The 14,940-nt window shown below is 36.3% G+C and overlaps 1 protein-coding gene across 1 annotated transcript; it reads right to left on the reverse strand.

Moving 5' to 3' along the window:
* Nucleotides 1–537: 537 nt before the first annotated feature.
* On the reverse strand, nt 538–14,582 carry DRD1 (dopamine receptor D1). The gene is made up of 3 exons (XM_075601015.1): nt 14,426–14,582; nt 12,979–14,052; nt 538–5,817 (listed from the first exon to the last, which is right to left on the reverse strand). Exon 3 carries the CDS (start codon nt 5,230–5,232, stop codon nt 3,877–3,879), a length of 1,356 nt encoding a protein of 451 aa, XP_075457130.1. The 5' UTR covers nt 5,233–5,817; nt 12,979–14,052; nt 14,426–14,582; the 3' UTR covers nt 538–3,876.
* Between the last annotated feature and the right edge of the window lie 358 nt (nt 14,583–14,940).

Here is a 14,940-nt window from a genome sequence, read left to right on the forward strand (position 1 = left end):
TGAATACAGCCTTATGTTTTCTTCCAGCTCGTGGAAGGTGACTCGTGGACTAGCACGACTTACTAAATATGGCCCTTAATGTAGTAAAAAAAATGGTGTTTGGTATAATCATGTTACCAAAGGGTAATAGCTTAATTGTATTGCTAAAGATTTATTGCCTAAAGCTTTACCTACGTGACCTTAACTCCTACAGTCATTTGTTCCTATTGCAGCAGTAGCCGACACCACAGAGACTTCTGAAAGCTCAGGACTGATCATGTCTAATTTTGTACACACAATGGTTTCTTAGGAAATACTGGATTCAAATTTGTAAAGAAATCTATTTATGAATAGGAATGTAAACAGGTTTTTATAAAGGTGTGGGTGTCTTGATAGATGTATGCAGTGACTGAGAGGTTTTCAAAGAATTCTCAACAAAATACAAGCATAAAAATATAGTACTGTATTGAATGTATCGTTTTTCTTACATAAATTGAAAAGGCTGAATCAGTTCTAAATAAACCAATGTTGATGCGTTGTTAGGAAATAGTACTGATGGACAGTGCAGGCTGCTATTTTTACTGACAAAGGATACAGAAGATTTTGCACAGAAATCTGAAACCATGTTATTGTTTTCATGCGCCAAACATACAGTACATTTGGGTTATTTTGACCATTATTAAAATGATAGACTGACATAATTTACTATTCTGCCACTAGAATGAAAATTGCTGCTCTGGTTAACAAGCTACAGTAAGTATTGTTGAATCATATCCTGTAATACCACTTTGGGATCTATAGTATTTATCAAAATCTCCCGGATACAAAATTAGGGAAAAACAGATGCAGACCAAAGGCAGAGATAATGTTTCCTTTGATAAACACACTTTTCTGGAGGGGCTGGGGGGGTCATCTAGGACATGTAGTTATGGCCATTTTGCTGCCACCGTTCAGCCGCCGGGACGTTTGGCCACCGCAGGTAATGTCTCCTCTCACCCTAATAACCTTAACCCCTTCCCCTAAAAACCTTAACTCTTTACCTCCTTACCTAAAATCCTTACACCGTTAACCCATTACCCTAAAAACCTTACCCCATTTACCCCTTACCCTTAAAACCTTATCTCATTTACCCCTTACCCTTAAAACCCTACCCCATTTACCCCTTACCCTTAAAACCTTATCTCATTTACCCCTTACCCTTAAAACCCTACCCCATTTACCCCTTACCCTTAAAACCTTACTCCGTTTACCCCTTATCCTTAAAACTTTACGCCGTTTACCCCTTATCCTTAAAACCTTACGCCGTTTACCCCTTGCCCTTAAAACCTTATCCGATTTACCCCTTATCCTTAAAACCTTACCCTAAAAACCATAACCTTAACTCCTTACCCTATAAGCCTTAGCCTATTAAACCCATAATCTAAAAACCCTAACCTTAACCCCTTACCCTAAAACCTTGACCCGTTAAACCCTTACCCTAACAACCCTAGCCTTAATCTCCTCATCCTAATCACCTACCTCGGGGTCGAACTGAACAGTCGCTAAACAGCAGCAGTCAATTGTCCCTCAGCAGCTGAACAGTGTTGGCATAAATAGTTGCGTCTAAAAGTCCCATTCCGTGGGGCACGTTGCATGGATTTTGCAGCATTTTTGTTTTAAGGAGCCTTTGATAACCGACATCGGAGTTTAGTGATTTCTGGCATTACAGTTTCTCTAGGACTCTCGAGTCATAGTGGAAAAGTGTTTTCTGGAGGCCAGTTTACAAGTCTTAAAACAAGTTTAAATTGGTTTTATACTTTAGATACAAAATCATACTATAATATTGTAAGAAGAGGAGCAATGAGTTTGTCAACTTAAAAGTGCAAGGAGATTTTCACTACATTGTACCTTCATAAATGTGCCCTGGTTTAGGGGCTACATTAATATTGCGTCGTCATTTTTACACAAGCAAAACTTGCACTCATTCACTCCTTGTGTTAATGAAAATTATATAACTTATTGAAAACGAGTGCCAACGTGAATTTTCAGGGAAACAACTCTCGTTGACACTGTTTGTGATTCATAAAGATTGAGTTGGCAGAATATGATGCCTTTAATTGGCTTAAAATGTGAGGTGTCTACAGATGTAGCTGAACCAAAGTTTTTTAAAAAAATTCTATAGATTTCATGAGACTATTGAAGTCTTAACAACTCATGTACAGCCGCATCTATAAAAAACGTACATTAATGTAACAATTTACATAGTATGGACCAAATGAACCCTATCAGTCCTACATGAGCATACAGCCCATTGTTCCAAGCCCTTGTAGCACTAATGGAAGTAATACAAATTCCATGTATAATAACTTTCTTCCTCATCTGCAGTTGATTACATCAGGTTTATGCCACAAATACCTGGTACAATTTTCATGAAATCTAGGATTTTTTTCCTTTTAATAACATCAATGTAAAAGAGCACCTCAGGGATAAATTATCCAAACTCAGTGCAAGAAAAAGCACCCAGCTGTAAAGTTGTATCTGTGTCTTGTTTTTTTAACATTTCTAGTACATAACTTGGAATCATATGGACAGGAAAACAAATGCACTTCTTAAACTCATGAATTTATAAAAACTCTAAGCCTGGTACTAAGAAAGGTAACAAAATATATTGTCCGGGAGTCATCAACGCGTGATCCACACTCTCACACCCGAATCGGTGGTCTGCCATTGATTTTAAAGGCTTTCGGACATTAAATTATGGGTATGGGAAAGATATTCTATTCATGTAACATATTTCTTTCTTGATTACAGCCTCCCTAGTGTGAATTACCATTTTATGTTTACCCATTTCTGTGTTGGGAGAACATACAATGCATTTTTCAGTCCTATTCAGCAATGACATTCAGAATAATTATTAGAGATGAGAACACTGCATTTGCGAAGTGTAAAAAACACCTTGAACAAATAAGTAATAAATTCAATAAAGAACCATCGTGATTATCTATTAAAGGGTATTACTGACTACAAAATAATCTAGCTTTCTCCAGAGCCAATTCAATACAATGCTGCACAGGTATTTCTTGCAAGGCTTAAAAAAAGGAACTGTACCATATCTCAATTTCTACCAGTTGTGTGCAATAATGAGACATACTTGATAAAGCTATTGAAATAAACTTAGATAAAATCTAATTCAAAGAGAGAAAACACATCTCTAGAAACATCGACGGAGAAGGGGAGTGGTCGCTTATCTATGAAGTATCAAATATATGTAGCTGTGAAACATTAGGCAACTGTCACAAACGAAATTATTTGAAATAAGCTAAATAAAGGTAAATCTGTTACAGAGTTTCAATATATATATATAGATCTCTTAAAAATAGCAATTTAACATAATAAATAAAAGTAGTATAGGTTTACAATAATCTCTTTATAATCTGTAAAAAAAAATACCCATTGTTACTATAAGGCTCAGTCGCTTTTCAAAAAGAAAATAATGAAGGCATTTACATACGTACATAATCCCCCACATTTTGCTTGAAACAGGCTGGTAACTATTTGCACCCTTCAAATTAATTATTCAAAGGCTTGTCCTGCTATACTACTACTGTATATGTAAACTGAGAGTGTTTAGCTATTTTGTACTGAGATTCGTCACTACAAACAGAACCAAATTCTCATAATATAACTATACAGTTTATGAAATCGTCTTTTATGGCCTCTATTTTGTATCTGCTTGTACCCTTATGGACATCACAAAAATAACGACATGTACAAAATACATTAGAAAGCATTTTAGAAATCTATTTGAAAGTCAGACATTGTAACTACCAAGGATCTAAAAATATGTGCCCAAATAAGAGCCAGTGTTCAAGGTATCGCAGTCTAGTAGCTCACTGCTACCCTGTTTGGCCTCTATTTTCAGGTTTTTGGCTGCCCATTTTGTGTAATGGGATTTATCTTTTCCAATGAAACATCTGCATCATAATCCAAAATCCCAGAAAGTACAGGAGACATTTTTTCCAAACTTTTAGATACACCACTTTCCTCTTCTTTTTTTAGGACTTCTTCTTCAGGGCAGATAATAGCGTGTGGGATCAGGTAAACTAAATTACACTCTTTTGGGATTGAATTTTTTGGCTCCTGTTGACACGAGTAGACCACAGCCCCATTGTTGTTGATACTGACCGTTTCTATAGCATTATTAGATGTGGGGCAGATCTTGTAACATCCTAGAAGAGTTGAGAATGCTTTGCGGAAGTCTGCATTGAAGGCGTATATGATTGGATTCAATGAAGAATTTGCCCACCCAAACCACACAAAAACATCGAAGGTGGTAGAGCTAATGCAGAAATGCTCTGCTCCCCTTGTGGTTATACTGGGATCACAAAATGGCACCATGCAGTTCAGTATGAAAAAGGGCAACCAGCAACATACAAATACTCCCATAATCACCGATAACGTCTTTAAAACTTTAGTTTCTCTTTTAAAAGATGTCTTCAAGGAAATTTCAGGTTGCTGGCAATCAATACTGCTTCCATTGCCAGTGCTACTTTGGCAGTTCTTAGCATGCACAGCTGCCCTTTCCAGAGCTGAGATGCGCCTTATTTGTTTGGCTGCTATTCTGTATATTCTTGTATAAGTTACAATCATGATTGCCACTGGTATATAGAAGCTGATCAATGATGAAGAAATTGCATATGTCCTGTTAAGACTGGAATCACAATTGTCCATGTTGCTACTTGGGATGGTGATGTTCAAATCAAAAAAACTTGTGGACTTTGCTTTATGCCAATTGAGCTGCACTGGAATGAAAGATATCAGGACTGACAGGGTCCATGCAACACTGATCATAATAAATGCTACCTTGGGGGTCATTTTTCTTTCATATCTGAATGGACTGGAGATGGCCCAATATCTGTCCACACTGATGACACAGAGGTTCAAGATCGAAGCTGTCGAACACATAATATCAAAAGCAACCCAAATATTGCAGAATGAACCAAAGGGCCAAAAGCCTGCTATCTCTGCAACAGCTTTCCAGGGCATGACCAAGACTGCCACTAAGAGGTCAGACACAGCCAAGGAAATCACAAAGAAGTTTGTGACTTTTGATCTCAGATGGCGAAACCTGATGACCGCTGCACAGACTAAAGTGTTACCCAGAAGAGTTGAAAGTATTAGAACAGAAAGGAAACAGCCTGTAAGAACCCGAAAGGATGAATCTCTTTCTGCAAGTAATTCTTCTCCATCCATGCTGGTGTTATTTAAAGTCATATTGCCTCATAAGGGAAAGTCATGTCATTGTTTCCTTGCATGCTGTGTCTGAGATATCAGTAATAATAGCAGATTGCTGTCACCTACAAGGTGGGACTATTTTGTGTACTCATTTCAACCACTGGTTAAAATCCCTAGAGGAATCGGAAGAGCCAGTTCCCACTGTGTGCCCATTTGTCAAGAATTATTATGCCATGAGAAATAGCCTTGAGGTTATTTAGCCCCCTGTATCAATCACTGCATTGATAAGGCATCGGCAATGCCAGTTTGTCTAGGGCATCGGCATTCTCTTGGGTCCAGGTATAAACAGACCCTGCACACGAGTGTAAGCACTTTTCAAGGTGGTGTATACTCTCCCTGAAATTGGTTATTGATCCAATGTATTTAGTGTCCACTTGGCTGGCTTTTTTAATCTGCTGAGGTTCTTTACACCAGTTTGCTGTTGTTATTTAGAATACATTTTTTCAAACACCGCATAGATAAGACATCTCTTTATGCTGTTCAGTGCAGCACTGCACTAAAGTTATCTCCGTTCCTCTGTTTCAGGGTCATTTGGAACTAATTCACGAGGACTGTTTCACCAGGCTGTTGGCAAAAAAGAACATTTTAGTACTTCTGTAAAGAAGTTTCTTTTGCTCATACCATTCCTTCCTACGCTATTACAAAGTCCCAATTTTTCATTCAAAGGAAAATTCTTAAGTGCTATAATGTAGCTTTTATCACCATTAAAATGACGTGACGAGAAATGTTATTTCAGAACTTATGTCTTATGGCTCTATTTGCAAATGCATGAACATTACAATGAACAGTGAGCGAGAATATTTTATAGCATAAGTATCTTGGTAGAGTGCTGCCATGTGAATTTTGATTGGCTTTCACTATATCATGATTGTGATTTTTTTACAGTTAAACATCATACTTGTTCTCATTGTTTTTTCTGATTATTCTTGTAATCTGAAATAATATTTATTTTATTTTAATTTGGGAGGAGTGGCTCAGTGAGTAAAGACACTGTCTGGCACTGAATTTGAAGCAGGGAAACCTCCTTGTGACATTGGGCAAGTCACTTTATCTCCCTGTGCCTCAAGCACCAAAAACATAGATTGTAAGCTCCACGGGGCAGGGACCTGTGTTTGCAAAATGTCTCTGTAAAGCGCTGCATAAAACTAGCAGCGCTATACAAGAACATGCTATTATTATTATTTATTATTAGGCTCGGGGTGTACTTGCAGATGTTTAAATTGTGAACTTATACAACATAAAATAACATTACTAGGATAAGCATGCAAGACAAAGCCAGCTGTGTGATAAGTATATACTCATCTAAGGCTGTGTGCTGTGAAGCCGTCTTCTCCATACTGGAGAAGATTTTAGTCCCATACATATACATGAAGCTGATTCATTCTCCAGCACTGGGAAGTGGCTTCAGGGCATATAGAAAAGGGGGCAAAGAAATACGATGTATTTTTAAAAGATCATTAAAGTTCATTAAGCCAGTAGAATGGTGTGTATACACACCATTCTACTGTATTCTGTACAACATTCTAATATATATACATTATATATATATATATTGTAACCTACACAGCTGATATTTAATACATTACAGGGAAAAGTAAATTTTACCAATCTGCATTTCTATGTATAATCTATTTAAGCTGTGCTATTACACTGTATATCATTGGTTTATTTTTCAATATTAAAATGTGGAGGTTTTTGCACCAATACATATGTGAAGTTAGACGTTAATTACTTTTTTTGTCCACACCATGACATATTGGGTAATCCCTGTAGTGCTAGAGGAGACTGTATGACATTGTAGAGGACTGTATTTTTGCACATACATCACTTATGCTCATATTCACTAAAGGGTGGTAGTCTTTAGCCCATCTTAACACCCATTCACTTGAATGCATGTTAGGGCAGCTAAAGTGTAGCCCCCTTTTGTGAATATGGGCCTAAAACGGTTAGTATTAGAGTTGGTCCATACTTATATTATCCAGAATGCAGTATGCAACTTGAAGTATAAAATCTCTAGGGTTAAGGAATATTTAATTTACAATGCTCTTCCAGATATATCCCGAAGGGAGGAGAGTTGAATACAAACATACTATCCTGGGATTTTATTGGTTCCTGTAATGCACTCTTTTCTTTAAAAAAAAAAAAAAATGAAATTTAGCTAATACTGCTACATTATAAATATACATATTTTTAATAATAATTCAAATAATTGATAATTTTAGAAATGTTTTCAATTATGCAGAGTACTACAGGGGTAAATGCCAAAGTATATGTTGGAAGCCTATAAACGTAGCTCAGTGGTAATGTCACCCGCCTTTGTCAAGGCCTGGGAAGTGCACCAGTTTGAATCCCAGTCTTGGCTCTCATTGTTGCCCTGGGCAAGTCACTGCATCTGACTGTGCCCCAGGCAACAAAAGTAGATTGTAAATTCTCCTCGTGCCTGCCCGATTCCTATGTACAGGGCTGTGCACTCTATCCGCGCTTTAGAAAAAAATCTCAATATTTACAGTATGCGGTTATGTAATCCCAGTATCAGATAATCTGTCATTACAAGAGAGATAAATAAAACATACGAAAGCACAGCACAGCTAATGGAGAAATGTAATTTTAATTTAATTCAAGGGCTATCTACTGTAATAATGGAAATGAGAAAGCTTTATCAGAATATGTTATTGAGAAAGGCACAGAGCAACATTGTATATGTTTTAATTTAGAACCCCACAGGTGAAAAGACTGATTTGATGACTTTATTAACAGTGTAACCACATTACTAATAAAGAAATAAAAACAATTGTACATACCAATAGAACTGTGGCATTTTCACTGGGTATTACCTATTTAATTTGATATCAATCTTTTGCACCTGCTTTGACCCTGTTGTGTAGACTTAAAATGTGTCTTTTTTTCCCCTCAAAGATATTTTCGTAATTAGCATAGGGGTTTACTGATCAAAGTGTCTTAGATAAAAAAAAAAACTAGGGCAAACCTAATGTACAAATACAATAGACGGTCATACTGTAAATAATAGAAAGCTAAAAACAGAAGGTATTTCCCATAAATCCAGGGCAGTTTTGCTCAAGTTTTGCACCCAGGAGTGTTTGGTAAAATAGATCTCAATGTTTTATGGGTACAAAACGTGGGCAAATTTGATGCAAAACAATAAGCAACTTGCACCAGATATTTGAAAACCAATGAGGTCTACCTACTAAAGTCTCCTCGCTGCAAACTTAAAGGAGACTTTTCATAGATACTATTTTTGCTCCACTTTTTGCCCTAGTTTTGCAGGTGGGTTTTTGGATATATAAACCCCCTTCAATGAGTAAGCAACCACAATTTGTTAAGATTGTTTCATGGTGGCAAAATGCATTTCTTTGAAAAATGTGGTGCAGCCCTTTGCTATACTGTATCGTCCAACAAATATTCAGGCATGTCACCAATGCTAAAATTACATTTCATTTTTGCTTTGTGTCTATTCACGGAGCACATTAATTTCTTAAGATATGTGCCATATTTGGACTCCTGCGGCCATACAGTAGAAGCTTGTGGCGCAAATACTAAACCTCACCCCTTAGGGAGTTATACATCAAAGACTCAAAGCAGTAAAACTACAATACATTATCAACACATTAAAAAATATATCAAATCAAAATGTGCCTTCGTTGAGGTCATACACAACATTTTAAAAATGGTGCAAACACCACAAATCAAACAACTTGCTTAAAATGTTGATTATTTTTTTTCACCAATGGGTTTTTGTTATTTATTTTCTTATCTAACAGTTTCCTTGCTGCCAAACGGGGTGAAAAACTAGTGAAAACATATTTATCAAAGCAAAGAAATCCCATTGAAACCAATTGGAATTTTCTCTGACAGTTATGGAGCAATTCTGTTGCACCGATATTGCAGCTGGAAGACTTTAGTAAACCAACCTTAGAAATGTGTATTTTGTGCCTCTGCACTGGCAGTTTCTTAGTGTAGTTTTATCCAAATAACCAAATGTATTCTACGCAGACCTAAAAATCTTCACCCGGTGCAGCAAGTCAAAGGAATTTCTAGTAATTATGTGACATGAGGTTTTGCTTGTCAAAAAAGCTGTTGCCACTATTCAATAGACAGGCAGTGAATTATTTATAAACGTCTACAGGATGCAAAAGAGGGGTAGAAAATAACTGCACCAGATACTGTAGTGCCGACGAGTATTCTAAAACAAATCTGGGGCAATCACCAACAAGACCCAGGTAAATGCTGGGTACATCCTGGGTACATGCTGGCTACATGCTGGGTACATGCTGCAACATTTCAGTGATATTTCTGCAGACAGACTAATGGCCCATCGGATTAACAGCGGGGGTCCATTCAAACTGAATGGGACTCCCAGAGACCCCTGTTGTGTTAATCCGATGGGCCATTAGTCTCTGCAGAAATGTCACTGAAATGTTTGCCGCATGTACCTGAATCTTGGTGGTGATAGCCCCAGGTTTTCCCAGGCAAGTTTAAGGCAAGTTTTAGAATACTCGTCGGCATACCTGTATATCAAGAGGAAAACATTTAATAAATCTGGTGCTATTTTTGTACCCGTGAACTTGATGACGTCCGCCTAGAATTTTGAATTTAAAAAGCACAGATCTCAGAAGTTTCTTCAGTTCACTGTAACTATAGTATTTACTACAGTGTTCCAGCTGCCCCCCAAAAACAACCCCAGGTGTATTATTGAAAACAATATTGTATTAAAAGCAATTCGCGTTTTTCCTTTTATAAAACTGGCACATTTATTTTTTTTCACTGGTTTTGCTCAGTTTTGCCGCTGAGAAACCTTTGTAAAGAGACCCTTTAAGCCAGGGGTTCTTAACTACGGTCCTCAATACCCCTCAAGAGGACTAGAGTTGAGAACCCCTGCCTTAAGCGTTACTCAGGTAGTTTTCGGCTAACACTATTAAAAAGGAGATAACAAAGATGGATGGGTTGTTTAAACGTTGTATTCGTAAATTCTGTTCAAGAGTTTTCAAATGATTTTTTGGGTAACAATATTGTAGCTTGGAGTTTGAGAGATATCCCAAAAGGGGAGTCATTTACATAGAAATGAAAATGCTGAAAATCAACCAAACGGATTTATTTATAAAGCCTCCCAGTTGGAAAACTGGGCAAAATTCTACACTGGACTTACTGTATCAAAGATTAAATATCACAACTGGACTAACACGGCTATTTTTACTTAATTCATGTATCAAAGATGAAACGCCCACTTATTTCAATGGGAAACATTTTCTTGATACATTTACTGCCATTGTTTCTGCCCCAGGAGTTTTAAATGTATGTATTTAAATGTATTTTTTATACCAAATAAATAATAAATAACAAAGCTCATAATAATAAATAACAAAGCTCACTCATCATAGGGATGGTAAAAATTCAGCTTTTTGTTTTTTAAATTTGAAGAACCATGAAAAAAAACAAAAAAAACAAAGCTCATAATTGATGCCCCAAGGGGATTATTTATCAAAATCTCCAGGCTGCAAAACTAGGGCAAAGAAACTGCACAAGATTTAATAAGGAAAACATACTTATTGAAACCAATGGGCTTTTCTTGAGTGACAAATCTAGTGTAATGACTTTGTGCTAGTTTTGCTCCGGTTTTGCAGCTGAGAGTTTTTCATAAATAAGCCCCCAAGTGTTTTGTAAACTAGGGCAAACTTATGAAAAGAGACAGTTTTTTTTTTATTAGAGACAACGTCTGTCCCTATATTAGGGTAAACTCACAATAACTACTGTATATGTACTATTAGAAGTTATTAAACCAATGTTCCATGCCGCAAAACTTGGCTAAAAACCAGCATCCGATTTAACAAACAAAAAGTGCGGGAAAAACCTAGATAAATCCCACCAACAGTGTGGCAGGTGCGTGACTCCAGTTGTAAATAGTGTGAATTGGTGACTATTTTGTGAGCTTACATCATGAAAAAAAGATTACCATTTAACAATATCACCCATTAAGGGGTTTATTTATCAAAATATCTTGGCTACAAAACAGGGGGTCAAAAGTGATGCAAAAAGTAAAAATTAAATAAATTGAAAGCAATTAAGAGTTTTTTCTTTGATGAAGCTGTTGCTACTGTTTATGCATGTTTTACAGCAGAGGTACTTTGATAGTGTACATTTTACCTGGAGATTCTAACAGGAGTGAGTTTAATGAGGTTCCAGAGATGTTAAAAGGTAAGAAGTTTTTTTGCATAGTGGGGCTCACGGACTAAGGTATTGGCAGTGTCTTAACTGCAAAACATGTGCACCAAACATCACCACACGTAAAAAATAATTTAAAAAATCATTAAAATTTGGATTTATATTCTTTCATAAAACTTTGTTTGAGCCAGAGCTGTGCATGATTTGCTCTGATAAATAACTATTGTATGTACTTATAATATCTCTACCTTTCCCACAGCACATAAACTACAGTACAGTCTATGGCCCATGTCTCTATTCCCATGTGTAACATTTTAATGTACCTTCTCCACCAATGCTTCTTCTGCACCCTAATTCATATTTATGCATCACCTAATACTGTACTTTTCAAATACTTTTAATTATTGGAAGGCTAATTACATCATCCACAAAAGAAGCTCTGGTATATGGCCTGTTATCTCTGTTCAAATTAAATTTTCTTGCCATGTACCTTGTAAGTAATTAAATGTAGTGGAATTGATTTAATGAATTATCTAGAGAACCAATTCATCATTGAATTAAGAAAGGTTTACTTTATTCATAATAGAAAAAAATGCAAATATTTTGTCATGAAAATGTGTTCCCATTGATTGTTATCTTTGACAATCTTTTTAGTGCTTTCTTTTTTTTAATCTCTTTTGGTAGATTTTACTCATTAAAATTGAAATCTGCTCAAACAACAATAACAGTACAAGCAGTGGGTAAAGAGCATCACTACTTTGTTTTATGTACAAATCTGGAGGACTGCTACTTTTTTTTTACACATTTACTTTTGCACTTTTTTATGAAATAGAAATAGTTTGTAGAAATCCTTTGTAATTTTAAAGCACAATTTAAATCAATGTGGTAACATGACCTATAATAGTTGTCTAATTGAGTTTTTTTTAATAATGTCACTTTAGTTCAACTTTAACATTACAGTGATCTTACTAAAACCATATGTAGTCATCATTTAGCTGATAAATGCATTCCATTGTGGCTCATCCCTGTTACTGTGTCTCATTTTCATCTAATCGACTATGATATAATGCCTTGGAATATATTAACTATACTATTTCCTCCAAATAACACATATTAAAGCATCTATACATTATATATAATAGAAGGATTTTTTCAGCACAATAATAAACCCATTCATGCCTGACTAATTTAGCCTTTTGGTTGCCATCACAAATCAGCAATAGGTCTGTATAAATGTGATGGTAATTAGGTTCCTGTAGTTCCTCATTATAATTTCCTGCAAAGGTAAATTCAAATTCTAGCATCAAGAGAGAAACTACTGAATAAGGCTTTTTTACCGAGGTCTACATAACTGGGACAGTACGCGATGCAATAAGACAACACCAGGAGCATTACAGAAAATAAAGTCCACTGCTTTTTAATGTTTCTTTCTTTCTTTTTTTTTTTTTCATTCGTCAGATGCTGTTTTAAAACCATTTTTGCGTTGGTTTAAGCTGGAGAATTTGATAACTAGCTTTTTATGTCTTGACCAACCAACAAGTAAAATACCTGAAGTACAAAAGGCAGGACGTTGGATTCCTCATTCTCGGCTTTGCAGAAGGTCTTCTCCTGGTATGTCTTGCATCTTTCTTAATTGATTGTGCTTGTATTCTTGACCCTTCTCAAAGTCTGGCTCCACTTCATGTCCGTTGCTGTCATATCTGTGCATGGTACCAACTAGGATTTACCATACACTTCAGTTTCAGACATGGTTCTCTGAAGGTATGGATCACATGTTAAACCAATATGTGTCTGCTCTTCACCACAGCTTTCCATCAACATAACCTGTAGAGGCTTTCAACTTTCAGAAACAAAAGGTTACACGTGTCTTTATTGCAGCACCCCTGCGGTGTTGCTTTATGCCTGAAAAGATGGTTTAGAATGAAAAAAATGAACGTGTTTATGCAGAAAGAACACCCAAAGAGACTTCTACCATTCTACCATTAATGAAAGCGTTTGGTGAGCAGCTACAGTATAGTGGTTAAATGTCAATCTAGCAAGAATCCTTTTACCTTCGGTTATAGTTACAAAAGTAGAGGCCGAGTCACATCTTCACAAATAAATTCCAACTGTACCGCCACAAAATCTTGCAGATATACTATTAAAGTGTCGTTTTGCAAGAGGTTGACAGAACCGTTCCAAGTCTAATGTATTTCCTATTTAGAAATAACCCAAAAAGCTGGTGTGTAATTTAAGACGATTCACAGAACTTCTATCTTGGCATCAGGACTTTGTATCTACATTTTGGGATCTCTGAAGGTTTTTTGCTTGTATAGATAAAAGATGGATCCAGGCAAGAGATCCCTCCTGGCTGTTGTCCTCCTGCATGTGCTTTTTCTGATGACTTTTCAGCAGAGAGCATGTTTATGTTCAGGAGATGTCCTGAGTGACATTAATCTCCTTCAGTCTACCAAGAAAAGAGGCTAACAGGGAAGCTGGTATGTGTAGAGTGTTCTTAGCCCGATCCAAAGTTCTCCAATATTGTTAACTACTGTAGTGATTCATTCAGCAGTACCCTGAGTAATCTGTATTAACCAGATGCACACATTCAGCTTCCAGTGTCTTTGGGTGAATCAATGTCTCCTAAAACACAGCACATAGATCCATTAGCAAAACAGGACGAAACAGTGCAGTGCAAAAATATATGCAGTTAAAAAAATTGAAGATTGTGTGTTCATCACATTTATTCTGCCGTTAAACACAGGATTCACATTCACTGTGCCTTACATTAGACATTCTCTCAAAAACTTTGATTCTAATATAAATATTGGGAAAAGAGCACATGTTGTAAACTAAAAGGTGACGAAATGGCTCCAGTAACACATATTTTAAGTGTGAATAGCTAAACGTTGATCTAGTAAATTGATTGGCGAAAGACTAATATTAAGTGCTGCAAATTAAGAGGAACGGGAGGAAATCGTCAATAAAGCATGAGATGGAGCATTGAACCACTTACATGGATCTGGTGGAATTCAGATGATGCTCAAGATGACTCCGATACCATCAAGTCCAAGATGAAAGCAGCATTCCTGTTGAAACAATGCTGCCTTGTCTTTATCACTTTGTGAGTGCTGTCGTTTCCCTTAGCCTCGATATGCTCTTCTTTTTATTGTTAGATTATCTTCCATCCTGTCTAGAGAATATGAGTTGTTGGCGCTCTCTAGTGGCTGAGATAAAACGTGACACAGTAATCATCACTATACTGGGAAAAACAAGCCTGTCCCTTTTACTAATCTGTGGTTTGATGAGTTGGGTTTGGAAGCAAATTCTGATAGACAAAAAACAAATCAAAATAGATACAATTAAAAAATAATAATAATGTGTGCTCAGTGGCAGTTTTATTTAGTGATAATTTGATTAAAAGTAATAAAGTTGCAAAATTGTTCCTCTAAGTATGTTTTGTCAGGTGTTCCATGTTCATGCATACATTGTTACTTTTTTTTGCATTTGTAAACGTAATTTATTCCTAGT

This window comes from Ascaphus truei, chromosome 5, assembly GCF_040206685.1.
Source record: "Ascaphus truei isolate aAscTru1 chromosome 5, aAscTru1.hap1, whole genome shotgun sequence".
Classification (NCBI taxonomy): domain Eukaryota; kingdom Metazoa; phylum Chordata; class Amphibia; order Anura; family Ascaphidae; genus Ascaphus; species Ascaphus truei.